The sequence below is a fragment of the Panthera uncia genome, chromosome F2, assembly GCF_023721935.1.
Source record: "Panthera uncia isolate 11264 chromosome F2, Puncia_PCG_1.0, whole genome shotgun sequence".
Taxonomy (NCBI): Eukaryota; Metazoa; Chordata; class Mammalia; order Carnivora; family Felidae; genus Panthera; species Panthera uncia.
Window position 1 is genome coordinate 62,285,686 of NC_064812.1, and position 19,830 is coordinate 62,305,515.

The 19,830-nt window shown below is 39.8% G+C and overlaps 1 protein-coding gene across 9 annotated transcripts in view; it reads left to right on the forward strand.

Moving 5' to 3' along the window:
* Positions 1-19,830, forward strand: part of NCOA2 (nuclear receptor coactivator 2) — a 290,814-nt gene that overhangs the window by 246,061 nt on the left and 24,923 nt on the right. For 8 of the 9 annotated variants that reach the window (XM_049633288.1, XM_049633287.1, XM_049633292.1 and 5 more), the window contains 4 exons: positions 6,836-7,046; positions 9,099-9,305; positions 11,984-12,199; positions 15,356-15,485. In XM_049633288.1, coding sequence (XP_049489245.1) covers positions 6,836-7,046; positions 9,099-9,305; positions 11,984-12,199; positions 15,356-15,485 — 764 coding nt within the window. The remainder of the gene's footprint in view (positions 1-6,835; positions 7,047-9,098; positions 9,306-11,983; positions 12,200-15,355; positions 15,486-19,830) is intronic. The other variant, XM_049633295.1, reaches the window with a different exon arrangement.

Genomic DNA, 19,830 nt, shown 5'->3' on the forward strand with positions numbered 1-19,830 from the left:
TTACTAGCAGACGCCTGAATTGGAGATAATCACTTCCTTGAAACTGGGCTTTGTTAGGACAGACTTAATTAAATTATTTCCCATCTACCTTGCTCTCTTTTTAAGATAAGCGTTTGGTTTTCAGACCTAATGAAGATCACTGTACCTCTCTTTATTGTCTGCTACAACTTCTGATTAATGCTAAAGAATCATTTAAAAGAAAAAAGAGTTCTTTCTGACATGATGGCTTGGCGTAAGATGTTTCCTGGGGACTCCGTGAAGTCTGGGTTAATGATCCAAGACTTCACCCTTCATTATCAACTCTGTCTAACCCCTGGGAACTGCCCTGTACTTCAGACCTTTTAACTGACCGGTTAACAAGGGAAGAAGCTGCATAGGCCTTTCTAGTTAAAATAGTTCACTAATTTGTCTTGAAATTTGGTTTTCAAGGGGATATTTTGTGTGACACGCCATCTTGGGGGACTGGGTGTGGATGGGGAGAGAAGAGAGCAGCACTTCCCTGCTAGAATGTTGAAGTCCGCTGAGTCAGCAGAGGCTGGCCCTGGGGCAGGACTAGGATTGAAAGCAAGAATCAGGAAAGCTGAGGCCCTTCTCGCCCTGCTAGCTGGGCTCACTCCATGGTTCTAAGCATTTAGCTTCCTTTATTTCTTTCACTTTGATGTCTTGGCAGCTGCTGCCATTCCTATAAAACAGGTAGGATTTCCTAAACCTTTGTCCTTCACAAGGGAAACAGCCTAATTCTATAATCATCTTTGATAATTAATCCTTAAACTTAGAGGTCAGCGCAGGGTTCTGTGATACAGCTATTCTGTAATGCTGTAAATTCAAGTAAATTGGGGAAACTGAAAGTTGTAGCAGAAAGGTAATCGCAAAACCTTGGATAAAGTATAGTGTGAAACTATATTGACACCTATAAATGTTTTCATCTCTTGAGGTTTACTAGGTTCGAATACAGAGAGCTAGTGGCAGTTCAGAGTGGCAGACACATACTGTCACTCAGGTCTCCCTAACACATGCTAGAGGCCAAGATGGTGACCCATGTCGGCCACCTTAGCTTAGTGGCTGGCCCCTCCCTCCATACACAGGATTTATTTCTATCCCAGGCCTGAGGCCCCGGGGACTTAGAGGGTCAGGGAAGGGGGACACTGTTTGGCATTTCTATATTTAGTATATGATTACACTAACTTCAGGCAAACTGGAAAAAAAAAATTTGTTTTTAAAGTTCTTGAGTCACTTGCCATGTCTAATTGTTGCTCAGGGGAAACATTTTTCTAATCAAAATCATCTCACCTAGGGTACATAAAGCCCAGGGTGTAATCAGCACAAATCTGTTATTTTGGATGGACCAAAAAGCAGTGTAGAGACACACACACACACGCACACACGCGCACGCGCGCGCACACACACACACACACACACACACACACACAATTTTTTTCTTAATGAAACCCAGTCCCTGGCCTCACCCTCCATTCACTCCCATTTAAAAATAAAACTCCACCAAAAAATACTGCAGAACAAATTTAACATTGAAAACATTGCAGCTTGAAAAGAAAAGTTACCACAGGAAGTATGCATTACTTAAATTTAGATCAAAGTTAGAACGCGTTACTTTAAGGAAAAAACACTGATTCTTTTGCCTCCTGCTCTCCTTCACTATTCCCAAAACAGATTCATTGTATCTCCTTTTAACTGCTGGACCGCTTTGTTGAAGGTTTTTCTTTCATTTCCAGGGAATCTAAGTTTTTTCTTTAATAAGGTAAACTCTTAGGGAGCCCGAGTTGTACACTCAACTGTCTTGTTATTTTGACTCAGAGAAGAGCCATTAACCAAGTTTGTGTTTAACCTACCACTAACTTATTAAGGGCAGGAAGTACTTCGATCGTGCTATTATACCTAAAATAGAGCTCTTTACTGGGCAGAGTATTTAACATTTGTTTCTACGTCATTTCGTCACCAGCAGGAAGCAGTGACAGAAAAATTTCCAAAATGTTTACCGACTTTTTTTTTTAATGTTTACTTGTTTTTGAGAGACAGAAAGAATGAATGTGAGTGGGGGAGGGCCAGAGAATGAGGGAGACATAGAGTCCAAAGCAATCTCCAGCCTCCAGCCTGTCATCACAGAGCCCCATGTGGGGATTGAACTCACGAACCGCGAGATCATGACCTGAGCCAAAGTCTGATGTTTATTTAATCGAGCGAGCCACCCAGGAACCCCCCCAACTTTTCAGCTATGTACTTATTTGCCTAGTGGGGTGTGTTGATGTTCTCTCTGATGCTACTGGGCCGGTTATAATGAGGGTTCAGAATTATAAGGAATTTCTGAAAGGAATTTCTTCTTATCTGACACCACTAGGCAACCCATATTTTAAGCTGGTAATGTCCTGAAAATTTTCCTCCAAATGTGGCAGAATTGTATAACCGTTTTTTAACAATTTTACCATTTCTTAACAATTTTTTGTTAGGCAAATGTGGCAAAATTGCACTTCTTATTTAAATTTTTGAAAAGATGTTTTGTAACTTATCAAAATACTTGTTATTAAAATGCATGTGCTCTTTATATTTCCTTCAGAGAACAAGTTGATTTGACACATGAAAAATTCATAAAACCAGAAAAATGAAAAATTAAAGAAATCAAGTCCAATTTTCATTTTGTAGAACTTTTATAAAAATCTTTCTGACTCATTTTCTGCCTGAAATAGTTTAAACTAACTATTCAAATTGATGTGGCTAATTTGAGCATTCGAATAGATGCCTAAGCAAAACTTGGAAGTATCTCGGCGAAGCATTTTGAAGGAAGGCATTCCTCTTTCTGTTGTGAAGAAATCAGGCCTAACAAAGTAGACATGGACTAGAAGAACTTTTGATGAGAACTAAAGCTTAAAAAAGTTAGGCAAGAGGGGGAAATATTTGATCAGAAACCTATGTGGGCAGATCTATCCCTTCCACAACCTACGTGACTACAGAAGAAAATGCCATAGTTGTCAGATTTTATTGCCTAACAGCCAAAGGGGTTATAGTAGACATTCTGAATTTTGTCTCCTTGATGAAGAACATTTAAAGTACACTTAAGACAATTTAGATGAATGTTAGATGTGTACTCCAGAAATTAACAAGAAATAAACACAAGCACAACAATATTATCTCTAGTGGGGAAAACTGCATAATACATTCTTCTGATGTAAGCTGAATGAATTCAAAGTGTCTGTCCATAGTTACGGAGATCCAAAGAGCCAATTTCTTTTGAATATGAAACCAAGAAGTTCCTGCAAGGCTTTCTAAAGACAAAAAAGCATTTAGTCACTAGACTGACCCACAGTTGAATTTGGTCAGCTCTTAAAATGACAAAGATTAAAATTTGAAAATCAGTTTGAATACGTACTTTTTAAAAGTAAAAATCAACCGGGGCTCCTGGGTGGCTCAGTTGGTTAAGCATCCAACTTCGGCTCAGGTCATGATCTCGCAGTTCTGTGGGTTCGAGTCCCGCATCAGGCCCTGTGCTGACAGCTCAGAGCCTGGAGCCTGCTTCGGATTCTGTGTCTCCCTCTCTCTCTGCCCCTACCCGACTGCTTCGGATTCTGTGTCTCCCTCTCTCTCTGCCCCTACCCGACTTGTGCTCTCTCTCAAAAATAAACATTTAAGAAAATAACAAATAAAAATCAACCAAGGAAAATCCTGAATTTTAAATTTTCTAATTATTTGAAATTTAAACATTAATAAATTGATCTAAACCATCCAAACATATTTTAACATTTTATATGTATAACATTAGATTTAGTTTCAACTCATTATGTTAGACACAAGAGTAGGTTACAAAGGAAGAATCATGAATCTTGTCATTACAACTCTATGAGGGGGGCTCCTGGGCGGCTCAGTTAGTCGTCAGACTCTCAGTCGTGTGGCTCGGGCCCCACATCTGGCTCTGTGCTGGGCGTGGAGCCTGCTTAAGATTCTTTCCCTCTCCCTTTGCCTGCCTGTCTCTCTCTCTCTCTCTCTCTCTCTCTCTCTCTCTCTCTCTCCCTGTCTCCCTGTGTCCCTCTCTCCCTCTCTTTCTCCCCCTCTTTCTTTAAAAAAAGAAAAGAAAAAAAAGAACTCTTTGAAACGGGTGATAGTTATTTTTCTGTTTGATGTGGTTTAAAGTATAATTCCATTTGCATGAAAAGAGTAGAGGTCAAAAGGAAAGGTAGGAGTCTAGACACAGGCTGTTGTAAATCTACGTTGTAAAAACTTTCTTTTATACATACATACCTGGGATTGGGGGCAAATAGAAGATCATCCATTAAGGATAATATACTTTATTATTGTTTATCTGAACCGATTTGTGTTGGCTGTTTCTCATCCAAGACAATCTGTGAAGCTTTTTCGAGAAGTATCATATTATTTCAGTCCACCTCCTTTACTCCCTACCCTCTCCCCACACACACAATGAGCTTTAAAGGCCACTTAAAAAAAAAAAATACACAAGACAGCAGCATAGTAGGGAAACTTGGTTTCATAGGCCAGCAATAAACTTCAGTTTATTAGAACCTCTTTGTTATCTCTTTAGTTTAATGACACAGTTATAAAGATATTTATCACACATTTTTATGAAATATTTTTCTGAGTGGCTCAGTTGGTTAAGCATCTGACTCTTGATTTCGGCTCAGGTCATGATCTCATGGTGGGTTTGAGCCTGGGATTCTCTCTCTCTCCTTCTCTCTCTGCCCCTCCTGGGGACTCCCTCACCCTCTCAAAATAAATAAACTTTAACATATATATATTTTTGTGATAAATTAATGGAAATTTCATTGATCCTGGGCAGTTTTCTTAAATTCCAGGTTAGTATGGTTAAGGGAACTCATCTGATTGAGTGTCCGTTACTATATTCCAGGCACTATCCTTGAAGGGAAATAAATGTTCCTACTAATGTTTACTTATGCCTTTTGTATTCAGCAAAAACACGACACAGATTTACAGTGGAGTCACTTTACATGTCATTTGATTTACATAAAATCGTCTGTTCTCATTCAGAAGAAGCGGTGGCCATGAAATGGTTAAGCAGCGTGAATAGTCTTGCCTACCGTTTTTCCCAATAAGTATGTACCTACAGAGCGATCCTGAGGTGGCTGACGAGAGCTTTCTAGGTTTGGGTTCTCTTGTGACTCTCACTGTGGAAATGTAGCCACGTGGTTTTAAATGCGGCACAGCCCCTACTCTGTCATTTAGGACTCAGCTGAAGAAACACCAGTGTGCTTTCCCCTTGGAGGAAAAACTGGCCGTGTTGCCCGTGGAGAGGGAGGGGACGTGGTGATGCATTGAGGTGTCTTCCTGAGGAGTTTTAAGGGTCATTTTGTCTGTGTCTGTCTGTGCTTTAGGATGCTAACTTTGGAACCTAACCCGTACCTAAGATGTATCTTTCCCGTGTTTGATGCCTCCATCTTTTGTTAGAGATGCGTGGCCAATCTAACTAGAAAACGGTCCGTCATTGCTCCAGCCAACACACTGGGAGCTTCCTAGAAAGTGGATCTCCAAGGTGGTACTAAGCTAGTGGACGCTGAACAAGGAATCAAATAAAATGTCACTTCCTAACTTGAGAAATATGTCCAGTGAGACTTCCCATACAGATATTACGTATGCCATAAATTGCAAAAACCATAGCAAATCCAGCCTCTATGTGGGGAATAGGAGTTCTACATAGAATAAAACTGTGAGCCATTTGTTTCAAGTGTGCCTCGTATCAGATGTAAACAATTTCATTTGAATTGCCCGTGTCGACAAAGGGTTTAGTCATGGTGAAGGACTTGAAGTCCACCCAGGGACTTTGGGGAAATTGCCTAACTTCTGTGTTTCCACCTACACATCCAAGAAATCATTCTTACCACTTTTTCTTCATTAGAAACTGCTTCTAACATTTAACTTACCCACTTTCGTTTGTAGTTCACACAGCCCGACTTTAAATACTTGGCACGTAGATAGGTTCCACTTACAAGAACGTAAAATAAGTTGAGCTTTTTGGAAGAAGAGTAGTAGGTATGAGATAGTGGTAATATTTATCTTACTATTTTGATGTTGTAATGGAAATGAAATTATTTCGGTAAAAGGAAAACCCTAAGAAACGTTACTTCTGGCCTTCCGTGAAGTCAGGTTTAATAGATGCTATGTTTGGGGACACCGTGTTTTATCCTGCTTCCCTACATGTTGTCACCTAGACTGGTGAGTGGCTGAGAAAGCCACTGTCCTTTGAAACTGAAAGTGCAAGCAAGGAGAAAAAACACCAGTCAAACTGAAAAGGCAACGCTTAACTATTCATGGTTTCTCTGAGCTTATTTCGTGTCTTACCCCTGCTCTGAAAAAAAGAAGTCCAAAAAGGAAGTGACCATTTACAAAATACTGATTTACTGTAAGTTTAGATCACATTTTATAGCAGTTTTTTGTTGTTGTGATTTCCTAGGCAGAGTTAACCACAAAACCTAGACCTGGACTGTAAGTTATAGCACACTCAGAGTTAATTAGAAATCTGCATACTCGTGATTAATTGAATTATCAGCATAAAATAAAGGGGAATTTATAAATTGCCAATGAAACACAGTGCTGGAAGGGAGCTTTCTAATTCAGTCACCTCCCTTTTTCTAGATGAGGAGGTTGAGGACTAAGAGATTAAGTTATTTGGCCCTCGTCAATTTAATTTTTTAAAAGATGATCGATGAACTTGTTAGGCCTGAGGGATGTGCGTGCATCAGCATGTTTTGTTTGGCCGTGGCCGTGCCGTATGCCAGTTAGGTCTGTAATTGCAGATGCGCCCGTGGTGCCCACTCTCTAGTAGGACTGGATAAACTCTCCTGTTTGTTAACTGCAGCCTGGCAGTGAGCTGGACAACCTGGAAGAGATTTTGGATGATTTGCAGAATAGTCAATTACCACAGCTTTTCCCAGACACGAGGCCCGGCGCCCCTGCTGGATCAGTTGACAAGCAAGCCATCATCAATGACCTCATGCAACTCACAGCTGAAAACAGTCCTGTTACACCTGTTGGAGCCCAGAAAACAGCATTGCGAATTTCACAGAGCAGTGAGTATGAGATATTGATGGTTATGCCAAGAAATTCCCATATAATCACCATTAGAAACAGTGATTATTAAAATCTGATACAAACAGCTTAGTCACTTCAATGTTTTTGTGGTCAAATAGCACCATCTACTGTCCTGGTTCTTCAAAACACTATTCAAAATGGATTCTAGTGAACATGGCTTTCCAGCATTCTCTTATGGTTAATTGAATCAACACGGAGGGAGGCTGACCTACATAGATAAAGTTCTTTAGATGATTGTCATATTTCCCTTTATTTTAGCTACTGCCTTCAGAAATGGAGCTTAAAATAGACTTTATATATGTCTAGATATGACTAGATACTGGAAATATAGAAAATTAGAGAGTTATGCTGACTTTTTAGGAGTGATATGTTATTAAAAATTCTTACTATTTAATCATCATACATGAATGGGCTATCTCTTAAGAATCATCCTATAAATATCACTTTAAATGGAACTTTACCATAAATGTTTTCTAAGTGCATTTTAAGTTGGCTAATTTGATACAAAGCTTGAAGACCGTAGACTATTTGATAAAATACATTTTATTTTAGATTTTTGTGAGTTTAAGATGAATTATTTCTTCACCATGATCACTTAATTTACAAACTCAGTAGTTACCTAAAGTCCAACAGTTTGAATGGGAAAAAATATCTTTCCCTTACAAAGAGATATAATTTATAGAAAGATAGATGACCTCTTCAGTGTTAACTTGGGGAACAGAATGGTTTTTCCCTCGTCAAGTACAATCGGATTCATTGTTCAGCATTTATTCCCAAACCAGAAATGGCAACCACCAACCAAATCACAAAATAATCTTTAATTAGTGGACCTTTTCTCAAGTGATTCTTGATTATTCCAAAAGGGGTAAAACAAAATAGTTTTTGCTTGTTATCTCTCAAACCTGTCTGTTTTGTGAGGAATGGAAAGTAGTTAGGGACCATGGGAGATCACAAAGTCAAAGAGTTGGGAAGGGAGTAAGAAGCATACTACAGAGTTTATGCTCATTAACCAGAGGCATTAATGAAGGGCAGCATGGGAACTCATGGTTTCTCCTCTATTTGTACCTCCTACTGGAAATCAGATTATTGGCTGGTAACTGAATAGCAAAACCTGAGGGAGTCATGATTAAGCATGTACATAATTTCCATTCCAAGCCCTAATTCTTCTAAATATTTTATTTCTGTTATTAATTGTTAAGAACTTATTTCTTTATTTTGAATGTTCTGTTTCATACTATGCTTATGTAATTCAGTGGAAATACTTGATATCGTTTAATCAAGTAGTAATAAACTGTCATTTACAGTATCTGTATACTTGTAAAATTTAATAATGTTCTTATCAAACTATTGGTTGTGTGATTGTATAGTGCACGCTGCACCGTGGGTTCTTGTTGGTCAACTGTAAGAATCGTTTCAAATCTAAACAGGTCCAGAATTTAAAGAAGCTGTATTTAGAAGATTAGACAGGGCCGTAAAGCTTTAATACTGACTTCAGGTAGCAGAGTTCACACTTACAAGATTTAACTTGCAATGTGAATAGATACTTGTAAGCTAGTTCTACTCCCAGGAAAGTCCAGTTAAGAAAATGATGTGTCCAAAGCACACGTGTCTAGGTTTGGGATTGTGTGCAGGACATGTTTATAGCTTCATAGCTGTGACAGAACAATACTCCTAAATTCGAATGACGTAACACAGGGACGAGACCATACGAGCCGTCTGCTCAGCAAATATGATTGAATGTTAGAAATTAGTATTGGGGAGGAAATATATGATAAGTAATAGACACGTTTTTTCTCTCTTTTTGCAAGACTGTTGAGAGTTAAGTTGGAGACTTGTTGACTAAATTATGAGTCCACGCTTTGGCACTACATATGGGTTTTTGTCTGTGAGTTTGTCTTTGATGTAGGCCTTTGGTCCTTGAGGTGCAGAGCTTTGATATTTTACAGACAGCATTTTCCCTACTGCTTCTGTTACTTTTTATTTTCCATTATCCTATATTAACCTTCAATTTTCATGTGTTTTCTCCTTAGCTTTTAATAACCCACGACCAGGGCAACTGGGCAGGTTATTGCCAAACCAGAACTTACCACTTGACATCACATTGCAAAGCCCAACTGGTGCTGGACCTTTCCCACCAATCAGAAACAATAGTCCCTACTCAGTGATACCTCAGCCAGGAATGATGGGTAATCAAGGGATGATAGGAAACCAAGGAAATTTAGGGAACAGTAGCACAGGTAAGGGCTCAAATGCACTGTTACTTTATTGGTGAGTTATTTAATTTCGTAATGATTCAGCCACATCAAACTAGTCGAATTTCTCAAATGGAATTTTTTATGTTAGAAAGTAATATTTGAACGTAAGAAAATTCTGCAAATTTTCACTGTGAGACTGGCATGTGAAGCATTGGAAAGCATTCCAGTAAGCTTACTGTTTTATTCTGTGATCATTACTTTCATAGGGTTTCTGATCACTAACCTATAGCCTAGGCTAATTTCTTCTATTCCAGTTTACAGTCCTAGACATCATAGAGGTACGCGTAAGATGATTTGATGAGTCGCTGGCATCTCATGTAATCTGCTGATAATCCCAAGCCTCCCTCTTAATTGATGACTTGTTTTTGAAGAATTTCAGAATGCAAGTTTAAAGTTCGGGCAACGTTTCATACCTATAAGTGATACCGTTTTTCAGAAAACTATTCATTAAAAATAAAGAAGTTTAAATGGTAGTGTGCCTGGCCTTTCGCACCTGATCCAGGGCTCCCTTTTCAAAGATACATGACTGCCTGTGCTCTGGTTTGGACCTTGACCTGCTGCAACTTAGCGTGTCTGCCAGGTTGCCCAAGCGCGTTTCCTAAGTGGTCACCGCTGTCCCAGCCGCTACCATGTTCCTAAACTCCCCTCTCCTTCAGGCTAGAAACCATCTTAGCAGCATTGACTGCCATCACCACCTTGTCCTGTACCCTGTACCTATTTACCACGGACACAGTAGCAGGACGCTGAGTGTTCCAGTGAACAACTGCTCACAATTTACAGCTTTCTTTCTTTGTCAAGATGAAGTGCTCAAGACAAAGGCATTGAAAGAAGTAGCTAGTATAAAAAGAATTTCTATTTGTGGGTGTTTCGTCCTTTGTTGTGGTGGTGGTTGTTTTTTTTTTTTCTTTTAGCTTAGTCTGTCATCTCTGTATACACATCGCCATTTTAGACAGCTAATTGAAATTAGAGCTCAATTTTAAGGGGAAAAGCTGGATTTATTTATTTTCGGTTGTTGATGAGCAAGCGGTTCGTGGAGAAACGTGTGCTGGGCTATATTAAAATAGTTTATTCCTTCAACAACTATTGCTCCAGGCCCTGACTACTTCACTAATCTATATATTCACAGAAATGGTGCCATAGTAATTTTATATTTTAAGGCAAAGTATTGAGTTATATAAATAAAATATTTATGCAACATTCTATAACAGAAAAGGAGCCAATGACTTCTTAAAAATGCCTCCTTGTTAGCAGAACACAGGAAGATCTGAGTTCTTGCAGGAATCTGAAGAAGAAATTTAAGGACACACCTATTTTCAAATCGGGGCAGCCTGGCGATCTAGACTGTGAGGGTCCTATAGTGCCTCTGCTTCGTTTCCAAAAACAAAGAGACCGAAAGAGACTTTGACCCCAGTTATTATGATTGCATTAATATTGTTGACTTATAGGTGATTTTTCCTTCTGCTTTCTAGACTTCATATAATCTTGCTATATTAGTTAGGTAATCGATTTTTGGAGAAATAAAATGCCTATTCTCCCATAGTACATTTGTGTACTTCAAATGTAATGTTCAAATGGTTTTTTAAATATATATTACTATAATATTGTTCTAAGCTTTTCAGTCTATTTAATTACCCTTTATTCTTAATCATCCTAATGTAGCACATTCCCATTTCACCAGTGAGAAACCACCCATAATACATGTTTTCTCCATTTCTTAAATATACCCTCTTTTTAGTTATCACAATGAAAGTAAATGAAAGCAAGCCATCTATTTAAAAGCAGAACTTCTATATATCGGTCGTTCAGCATTTCAAAACGAAGGGTTCTCACTTGGAGTTTATCCCCTTTAGAATAATCAAGTCTTAGCAAATATTTGGCCATTGTCCACATCCCAGGGGCAGGCCAGAGAGAGCAAACACTTGAGCCTACGTGGAATATTGTGCTCTTCTTGTTGTGTGTGGCCCAAATAACTGTTAATATCTCTGGTGTAAAGGGATCTTTACCAATGTGCCCTAACCCCTTCTAGATCTATATAATCAGGAATGTGGTGGTCCAGGTATACTGAAGTCCCCCATAAGTAGGAGTTCCCTTGCCTTGGTTGTAAAAAACCGTGGTAGGAAGATCGTGTAATTTCTCAATGGTTTAGAGGCTACCTCGGTCAATTTTGAAGCGTAACAAATCAGAGTACCCTGGAAGGGATTTGAGGATTTAAAAATCTGACGTTGGCTTCACGGGATATTCTGTGATTTGGATTTATAATAAGAGTATTGACTATGAGTTTAAACCTTGTTTCTCTTAGCCTCACCTCCCTTTTGGAAAGTAAAGCACTGACGTGTAGATCAGCTAATGTGATTCACTTCCTGAGGAAGGAAGTTGGGGTTCTCCACACGCCACAGCACCTGTTTCTAAGTACATATGGGAACAATTTTAACAGCTTTTCCGAACTATAGAGAGTGGCAAGTCCGTGCTCTGAAAAACTGTAGAAACTGCCAATTCTTGCTGCTTAGCCAAGGGTCCACGTCTGTCCCAATGAAGGCATTAACTATTGGGCTGTGTAGACAGAGTGATGGTCTTACACAGAGTAAGATCGTCTAGTGCTCATACATGCTGACTGTGGTTTCAGTTACTCCATCTCTCAGTTTCCTTTGGCTTGCCTGCAGGAATGATTGGTAGTAATGCTTCCCGGCCCACTATGCCATCTGGGGAGTGGGCCCCACAGAGTTCTGCTGTGAGAGTCACCTGTGCTGCTACCACCGGTGCCCTGAACCGGCCAATCCAAGGAGGTATGATTCGGAACCCAACAGCCAGCATCCCCATGAGACCCAACAGCCAACCTGGCCAAAGACAGATGCTTCAGTCTCAGGTCATGAATATAGGTAAGGTAGTTCTAGTGCTCTGTACTTTTCATTTCTGTGCTTTCTTAGAAGAGACGAACCGCTCCAAAAGTTCTTTGCAGACATGCTCCTCATTTGCAGGTGATTCCCCCCATGTCAAGCTGTCGTAAGTGGGATTTTGCTAGGACTCTGTATAGAATCCTAGAGTCTCAAAGGTTTCCCAGTTACATCAGAGAAGTAACTACCTCTGTGGTGCTTTATTTGTATTAAATTCTCTAATTTCAACTTTCGTGGGGAGTGAATCAGAGTGCCACACTGCCAGTGTTACATACATGATGGTCGTAAGGAGCATCTCAGCGTTACAGCAGTGGTTCCTGACTCTGGGTGATCATCAGAATGCTCGCAGGACATTAAGATGCAGATTCTTAGGACACCATCCTAGACTATTAACCCAGACTTTCCAGGGTCCTCACTGAAGGTACGAGGTCTTCTAGGACATCTCACAAAACGTGAGGATCACTAAAATTCTCTTCGGATACAGTTCTCATGTTATTAAAATTAATAGTCTAATACATTATATGACACCATTTATATGAAATGCCAAGAATAGACAAATCTGTAGGGAAAGAAAGTAGGTAAGTGGTTGCCTAGAACTGGGGGTCTGGGGGAACTGGGGAGTGACTCCTAATGGTCGCGGGTTTGTTTTAGGAGAATGAAAATGTTCTAAACCTGATTGTCGTAATGGTTGTACAACTCTGCAGATATACTGAAACCCACTAAATCATATACTTTAAACGGGTGAATTGTATGGCATGTGAATTAGGTCTCAGTAAAGCTGTTACCTGAAAAAAAAATAATGGTCTGTACAACTCATACTTGAGATTATTTTCTTAATCATTGACATATTAAGCTTCTTCTAAATCTTGCACATTAGCATAATTCGGATAAGTTCATGTTTATGTACTTTTTCATATACTTAGAATATTGCACAATGAGTAAGAGCTAAATCATTAACGGAAAGGTACCAGGATTGTTTTGACAAGACAACACAGAATTCTCATCCTACCTCTGGCATCCGCTTTCTTACCCAGTTATGTAATTGCTCAGCACATATTGGCTTATTGTTTCTGAGAGGTGACATTCAGATAGCCTTTCTACAGAGAATGTACTTCAAATTGATGAGTGGTTTCCAAACATAAATTCATATAATTTATGAAAGGCTTTTATAGAAAAATGCTGAAAATGACCAGATTTTCATGCAGAATTCAGCTGGGAAGTTTTTAATGTATTGATTCATTCGTTTAAATATCATAATTAAGGGGCACCTGGCTGGCTTAGTTACTAGAGTATGTGACTCTTAGGGTCACAAGCGCCATGTTGGGTATAGAGATTACTTGAAAAGTTAAACACACACACACACACACACACGATAATTAATAAATCCCTCATATCCAGAAATTTAATTTTTTCTCCATGTTTCTTTATTGAAGGGCACCTCACCTGGCCTTTGAGCTTTATTGTGTAACTGAATTTCTTTGATTTTTAATAAATTCAGAAAGCCATGAACTCCACGGAAAGTTGTCTCTTGTAATGGAAGACTGGTCTACACATGACAACAATAAAATCATTAAAAATCTCATGTCATCCGTTAGCCTTAAACCTCTAAAAAGAACTAAGAAAGGGCACATCTGACCTGCCTGAGCCTTCTTTCTGTTCTACCCCCTCTCTTCTAGAAGAGCTAACTGAATTACAATGAATGAAAGTTCAAGAACAAGTGATCTAGCACTTCTTGAAAGTATGATCCAGGACCCCAAGCCTTTCAGGAGGTCCACAAGACTAAACTGTTCCCATAATAATGCTGAGACCCTACCGGCCCTCTTCATTCTCCCCTCTCTCATAGTTACATGCTGTGTGGTGGAATGTGGGAGCACATAGGACGCTCTGACTCTCCTCTGTCAATCTGGACATTAAAGTCGTCCTCACGATGTAAAACAAGGGGCGCCTTGGTGGCTCAGTCAGTTAAGCGTCCAACTTCAGCTCAGGTCATGATCTCACAGTTTGTGACTTCGAGCCCCTTGTCAGGCTCTGTACTGACAGCTCAGAGCCTTGGAGCCTGCTTCGGATTCTGTGTTTCCCTCTCTCTCTGCCCTTCCCCCACTCATGCGTGCTCGCTCGCTCACTCTCTCTCTCTCTCTCTCTCTCTCTCAAAAATAAAATCAAAAATAAAAAAATTTTAATGTTAACAATACCAGTAAAAGGGTTTTTTTCATTTTTCATTAAAAGATCTGGTTTACAGGGCACCTGGGTGGCTCAGTTGGTTAAGTGTCCAACTCATGATCTCAGCTCAGGTCTTGATCTCACAGTCATTGAGTTCAGGCCCTGGGCTGGGCTCCACACTGGGTGTGAAGCCTATTTAAAAAAGAAAAAAGGGCGCCTGGGTGGCGCAGTCGGTTAAGCGTCCGACTTCAGCCAGGTCACGATCTCGCGGTCCGTGAGTTCGAGCCCCGCGTCAGGCTCTGGGCTGATGGCTCGGAGCCTGGAGCCTGTTTCCGATTCTGTGTCTCCCTCCCTCTCTGCCCCTCCCCCGTTCATGCTCTGTCTCTCTTTGTCCCAAAAATAAATAAAAAAATAAAATAAAAAAAGAAAAAAGAAAAAAAAAACCTCTTGTTTATATTAACATATAGTGGATTTATTATAATGATTTTTAAATGAAGGAATAATTGTTTTTTCTACTTTCCAGTGTTAATTTCCCATACAGTGTCAATCAGATATAACCCACATAAACTAAAGCTTGTTTCTTGAAGAATATAAAAGGTTCTCTTTGCAAGAGTTTAGAACTGCCACTCTATATGTTCCCTAAAGTGAGTGAAAAGCCTTGAAGTTTATTGCCTTTGTTAAATTTGGTCTTACTATTTTCACCTAAATATTATTACATCTGTCTTTTTTTTTTTTTTTTTAGGTTTACTTATTTATTTATTTATTTATTTATTTAAGTAATCCCTGCACCCAACTTGGGACTCAAACTCATGACCTTGAGATCAAGAGTCACATGCTCTTTCAACTGAGCCAGCCAGGCACCCACATCTGTCTGTTTCATTTTCCATAAACCAGATATTTCTCTATATATTACATAGCAGAAATAGGCACTTTCTTGATTATAGGTTATAAAGTTTTTTGATTTTTGTCTTCTCTCTTTAGGGCCATCTGAATTAGAGATGAATATGGGGGGACCGCAGTATAGCCAACAACAAGCTCCCCCAAATCAGACTGCCCCATGGCCTGAAAGCATCCTGCCTATAGACCAGGCATCTTTCGCCAGCCAAAACAGGTGAGTCCTGAGTACCCAGGAGCTCCAAGAGAACAGTGGTTCATGAGTTCTGGAAGTTATTTTATTTTTAAATGTCTATTTATTTTGAGAGAGCAGGCACATCTGCACTCACATGAGCGGGGGAAGGGCAGAGAGAGGAGGGAGAGAATCCTAAGCAGGCTCTGTGCTGTCAGCACAGCCCGACTCAGGGCTCGATCCCACCGGCCATGAGATCATGACCTGAGCGAAATCAAGAGTTGGGCACTTACCTGACTGAACCACCCAGGCACCCCGGTAACTTATTTTAGACCTCTGCCAGAAATTAATCTTTTCCTTCTAAATAGTTGGTCCTGACCAGTTTTCACATATTCAGACTATAATCGTCAGTTGTTGGACAGGACGTGAGGGGGTAGGGGAGGGAGAAATCCAGAAATCAGTTACTTCTAGGGCATACCTTTAAAAAGTTATAATTTAGTTGGAAAATAAAAGATGTACATTAATAACTATAAGGTAGTATGTACTGTACTATAAATGGTATAAGAGAAATCAAACAAATTACAAGAGATCATCCAACTGGGGTGACTGGGGAAGGCTTCAGAGTCCTGAAGGAAAGGTGTAATTCAGGAGGTAGAGATGGCAGGAAGCCAGTCCAGTGGGTAAAAGCAGCATAATCAGGGCCTGGGTGTTACAGAAACAACATGGTATGTTTAGGGTAACGGGGAATAGTCTAGTTTTCTGTTACATACATATTACCACTTAAAAAATATACAGTAAAGGCAGTATGGGAAGATTTGGCAGGAAGAGTAGATTAGTAATTGAATAGATTTATAGAAGGTTTTAAATACCTAAGAAACAAAAACAGATGAACATTTGGGAAGGGGGGGTTGGAAGAGATAAGGAAACAAACCATAACAGACGGTTAGTGGTAGAGAATAAACTGACAGTTGCTGGAGAGGAGGTGGGTGGAGAGATGGGTTAAATGGGTGATGGACATTAAGGAGGGCACTTGTTGGGCTGAGCATTGGGTGTTACATGCATAAGTGATGAAACACGGAATTCTCCTGAAACCAATACTACACTATATGTTAACTGACATTTAAATTTAAATACAAATTGGAAAGAAAGAAAAAAGAAAAAGAACGTCTTAAATACCACGCTCTGAAGAATTCAGACTTTTTCATTGAGCCATTAAAAAAGGTTTTTGGAAAAGGAAATGGTATGTGATCTTGTTTTAAGTTTTTTTTTGCCTCTGATTATGTCAAATTTTGTTTCTTTGTAGGTGATCTTTTCTCTTGTTGCTTTTGAAATATCCTTTGTATTTACTGTGTGTGTTGCACTTTCACTACAGTGTGTCCGGGTGTGGATTTATTTATACTGCTTGGTATTTGGCATGTTTTACTTGTTTTTACCCCGTAGATTCATGTTTTTCATGTTATTATCTCTTGTACTGTCCCTTTCCATTTTCTTTATTCTTTCCTTCTGAGATTCTGGTTAGACATATTACACTTTCTCTTTCTGCGCTGGATTTTTTTTTTAATTCTACCCTCCATTTTTTTTATATATATACATATTTATTTTTGAGAGAAAGAAAGAGACAGAGTGTGAGCAGGGGAAGGGCAGAGAGAGAGGGAGACAGAGTCCGAAGCAGGCCCCAGGCTCTGAGCTGTCAGCACAGAGCCCGGTGCAGGGCCCGAACTCACAAACTCAGCAAGATCATGACCTGAGCTAAAGTTGGACGCTTAGCTAACTGAGCCACCCAGGTGCCCCCTACCCTCCATAGTTCGTAATCCATGTATTTTCTATCTCCTTGTCTCTCAGTACATCAGGATAATTAATTTATTATCCAGTTCATTAATTCCTTCTTCATCTATGTGTAATCCAGTTACATGTTTTATTTCTAAAAGTTTTATTTGCCAGGTCTACTTTTCAGTCTCATTATTTGCTTATTTTCGTGATTCCATCTTTATATCTTTAAGCATTACATTCATCGTTATTTTCTGAATTTCTTTATCTGATAATTCTGATAACTAGGTTTCATAGAGGTCTAACTCCAGTATTGACTCTCCCTCATGATGGCCTGTTTCCCTGAGTATTTTGGTAATCTTGCATTGGGAGTTCTTAAGTTGATCTTGGTTGGTGAAACATCTGGAGTCGAAATTGACTTCTCTTAAAAAACTTCTCTTAAAAAAGCAAATTTGCAGTGCTCTCTGCCAGAGGTGGGGGGTCCATTCCACGTTCCCTCAGTTCAGTCCAGCAGCCTCAAGTTAGTGCTTTTATTTTGCTTTGGCCCAGAGCCCCAGCTCTTGTAACTGCTCTGTGGATAAAAACACACCTATCACCAGTAGCTTGGGATGCTCAAGGTTTAGCTCATAGGTGGTTTTTGTTTTGTGTTTGCCTCTTTGAGAGTTCCGTTATTCCCTGCAAAACCAAGGTCACAGTTATGTCGTCTGCATAATCTCGTTTTTAGCAGTGCACTAACTGCAAGCAGACTTGAGGCCTAAGTGATGGTCCTGCTTGGCTGGTTGGGTGAACAAAGCAGCTCCCCAGGCAGAGAGATGGGAGCCTAAGCCAGAAGGCGGTGTGGGAACTGAAAGGGTGTGCGCGGTGTTTTCCCGAAAGTAAACTTGTTGGAAAACAAGCTGTAGCAATTCGCCCTTGAGGCCCACATGTAAAGAGCTGGGGTTGAAGGCTCCATGAGGACCCTACTGCAGACCGAGTGTTTTGTCCTGGTTTATTGTCCTAGATTATTCTGGTTTAAAGTTATGTAATATTCTTATCTAATTCACAGATAATGAAAGTCAGCAAGGTTTTTGAAATTTCATAAGAGTTGAGTACATTTTCAGAGTTTCTTATTTGTTTTTTTAAAACTACAGGTTTCAGAGTGAGTCCTACTGAGATGTAACGCTTTTATCATAGTGGGCCTTGCACAGCTCAGAGGCGTGGTATGATACCTGTCTGTTTCCCTTCCCTTATCTTAAAGGAGAGTAAAGGATTCAGAAGATTCAGTGAAGTTTAAAAACAAAAAAAAACCCCGAAGTATCAGAAGATGAGTAAGATCCCAGCAATAAGACATCTGAGAAAAAGTCGAGGGCTAGTTATTTCACTGAAACAAAAGACCAGGGAAAGTGCTTACTAACCGTCTCGAGGACATAAAGGAGGAGGCTCGCTTACCAGCTGTATTCCTTTCATCATGGGAAGAAACTAGTATTTTTTTAAGCCTGCGGTGCCTCTGAATCACGTCTGGGGTCTCCTTAACAGGCGGGTCTGGGTGGGGCCCAGGGCTCTGCATTTTGAAAGAGACCCAGAAGATGCCTGCATCTCTGGCCCTCCCCCTGCACTCTGAGCAGAAATGAGGCAGGAGAAGGATGACAGCAAGAACCGCGTGCAGTCACTGTGGCTCTCACCGGACCAGCCACCAAGGCAGCGTGCAGCTTCCATCACCGGGTCTGTTGGGAGTAGAGCATCGCACAAATAGCCACTGTAGTAATAACTTGGAAGCAGTACTTTTTCGGGGTCCTTCCAGTTCTTTGAGTCTAATTTGATGGAGTCCGTGAGTGTTAAGCTGTTTCTGAATATGTTTATCTGATACGTTAAAGAGCCACCCATTTCCATGGAAACTTGCACATGATAGAAATGTAGTACGGTAGTTAAATGCAGCATCTGATAGTTGTTTTGTTTTGGGGTGAAATGTCAAAGATTAGTTTCTAGAGAATATGAGGCGCAAAGTTAGGATTTTCCCTGTTGCCCAAACAGATGAACATTCTGTTAAAACAAAAATGGAAGAATTCCGGAGTTTGTACGGAGCCCAGTCACCATGTAAGCATGTTCGGTTTGCTGTGCAGGTTTCTGGGTCTGGGCACCACCCCTGTATTGCCGTTGCTCTGGTTACGCTGTGTCAGTTTTCTTTGTATGAGAGCTGTGTGGACAAAATAGAATGTGTTCATCACTTCTAAAGTCATTTCAGCTTTTCCAGCCACTTACCCCCCATCTTTTAAATAATTCAGTTTGGAAGAAATTTATGGCCAACTTTATGGTAATCTTATTGTCATAGAAATTCAGAAGTGATGGATAACAAAGGTTTTGACTATGTCTCTCTTTTGAAAAGAAAAACAGTGCTTTATCATCCCCCCCCCCTTTTTTTTTTAACTCCCCTAAGTATCATCATTAACATTTTATAGTTTTACTGCCTACTTAGGGGTAAGTTTTTAATGTTTTATGAACCCAGCATTAGTTTAAGTACACATTTCCAGAAGACTATAGATTAGCCCTTAAATCTCAAACATAATTCTCTTATTTATTTATAGTTGAACTTGCATTTTCTGTAGTTCCATCGTGTCTTATTTTCCTCGATGTCATATGTAAAAAA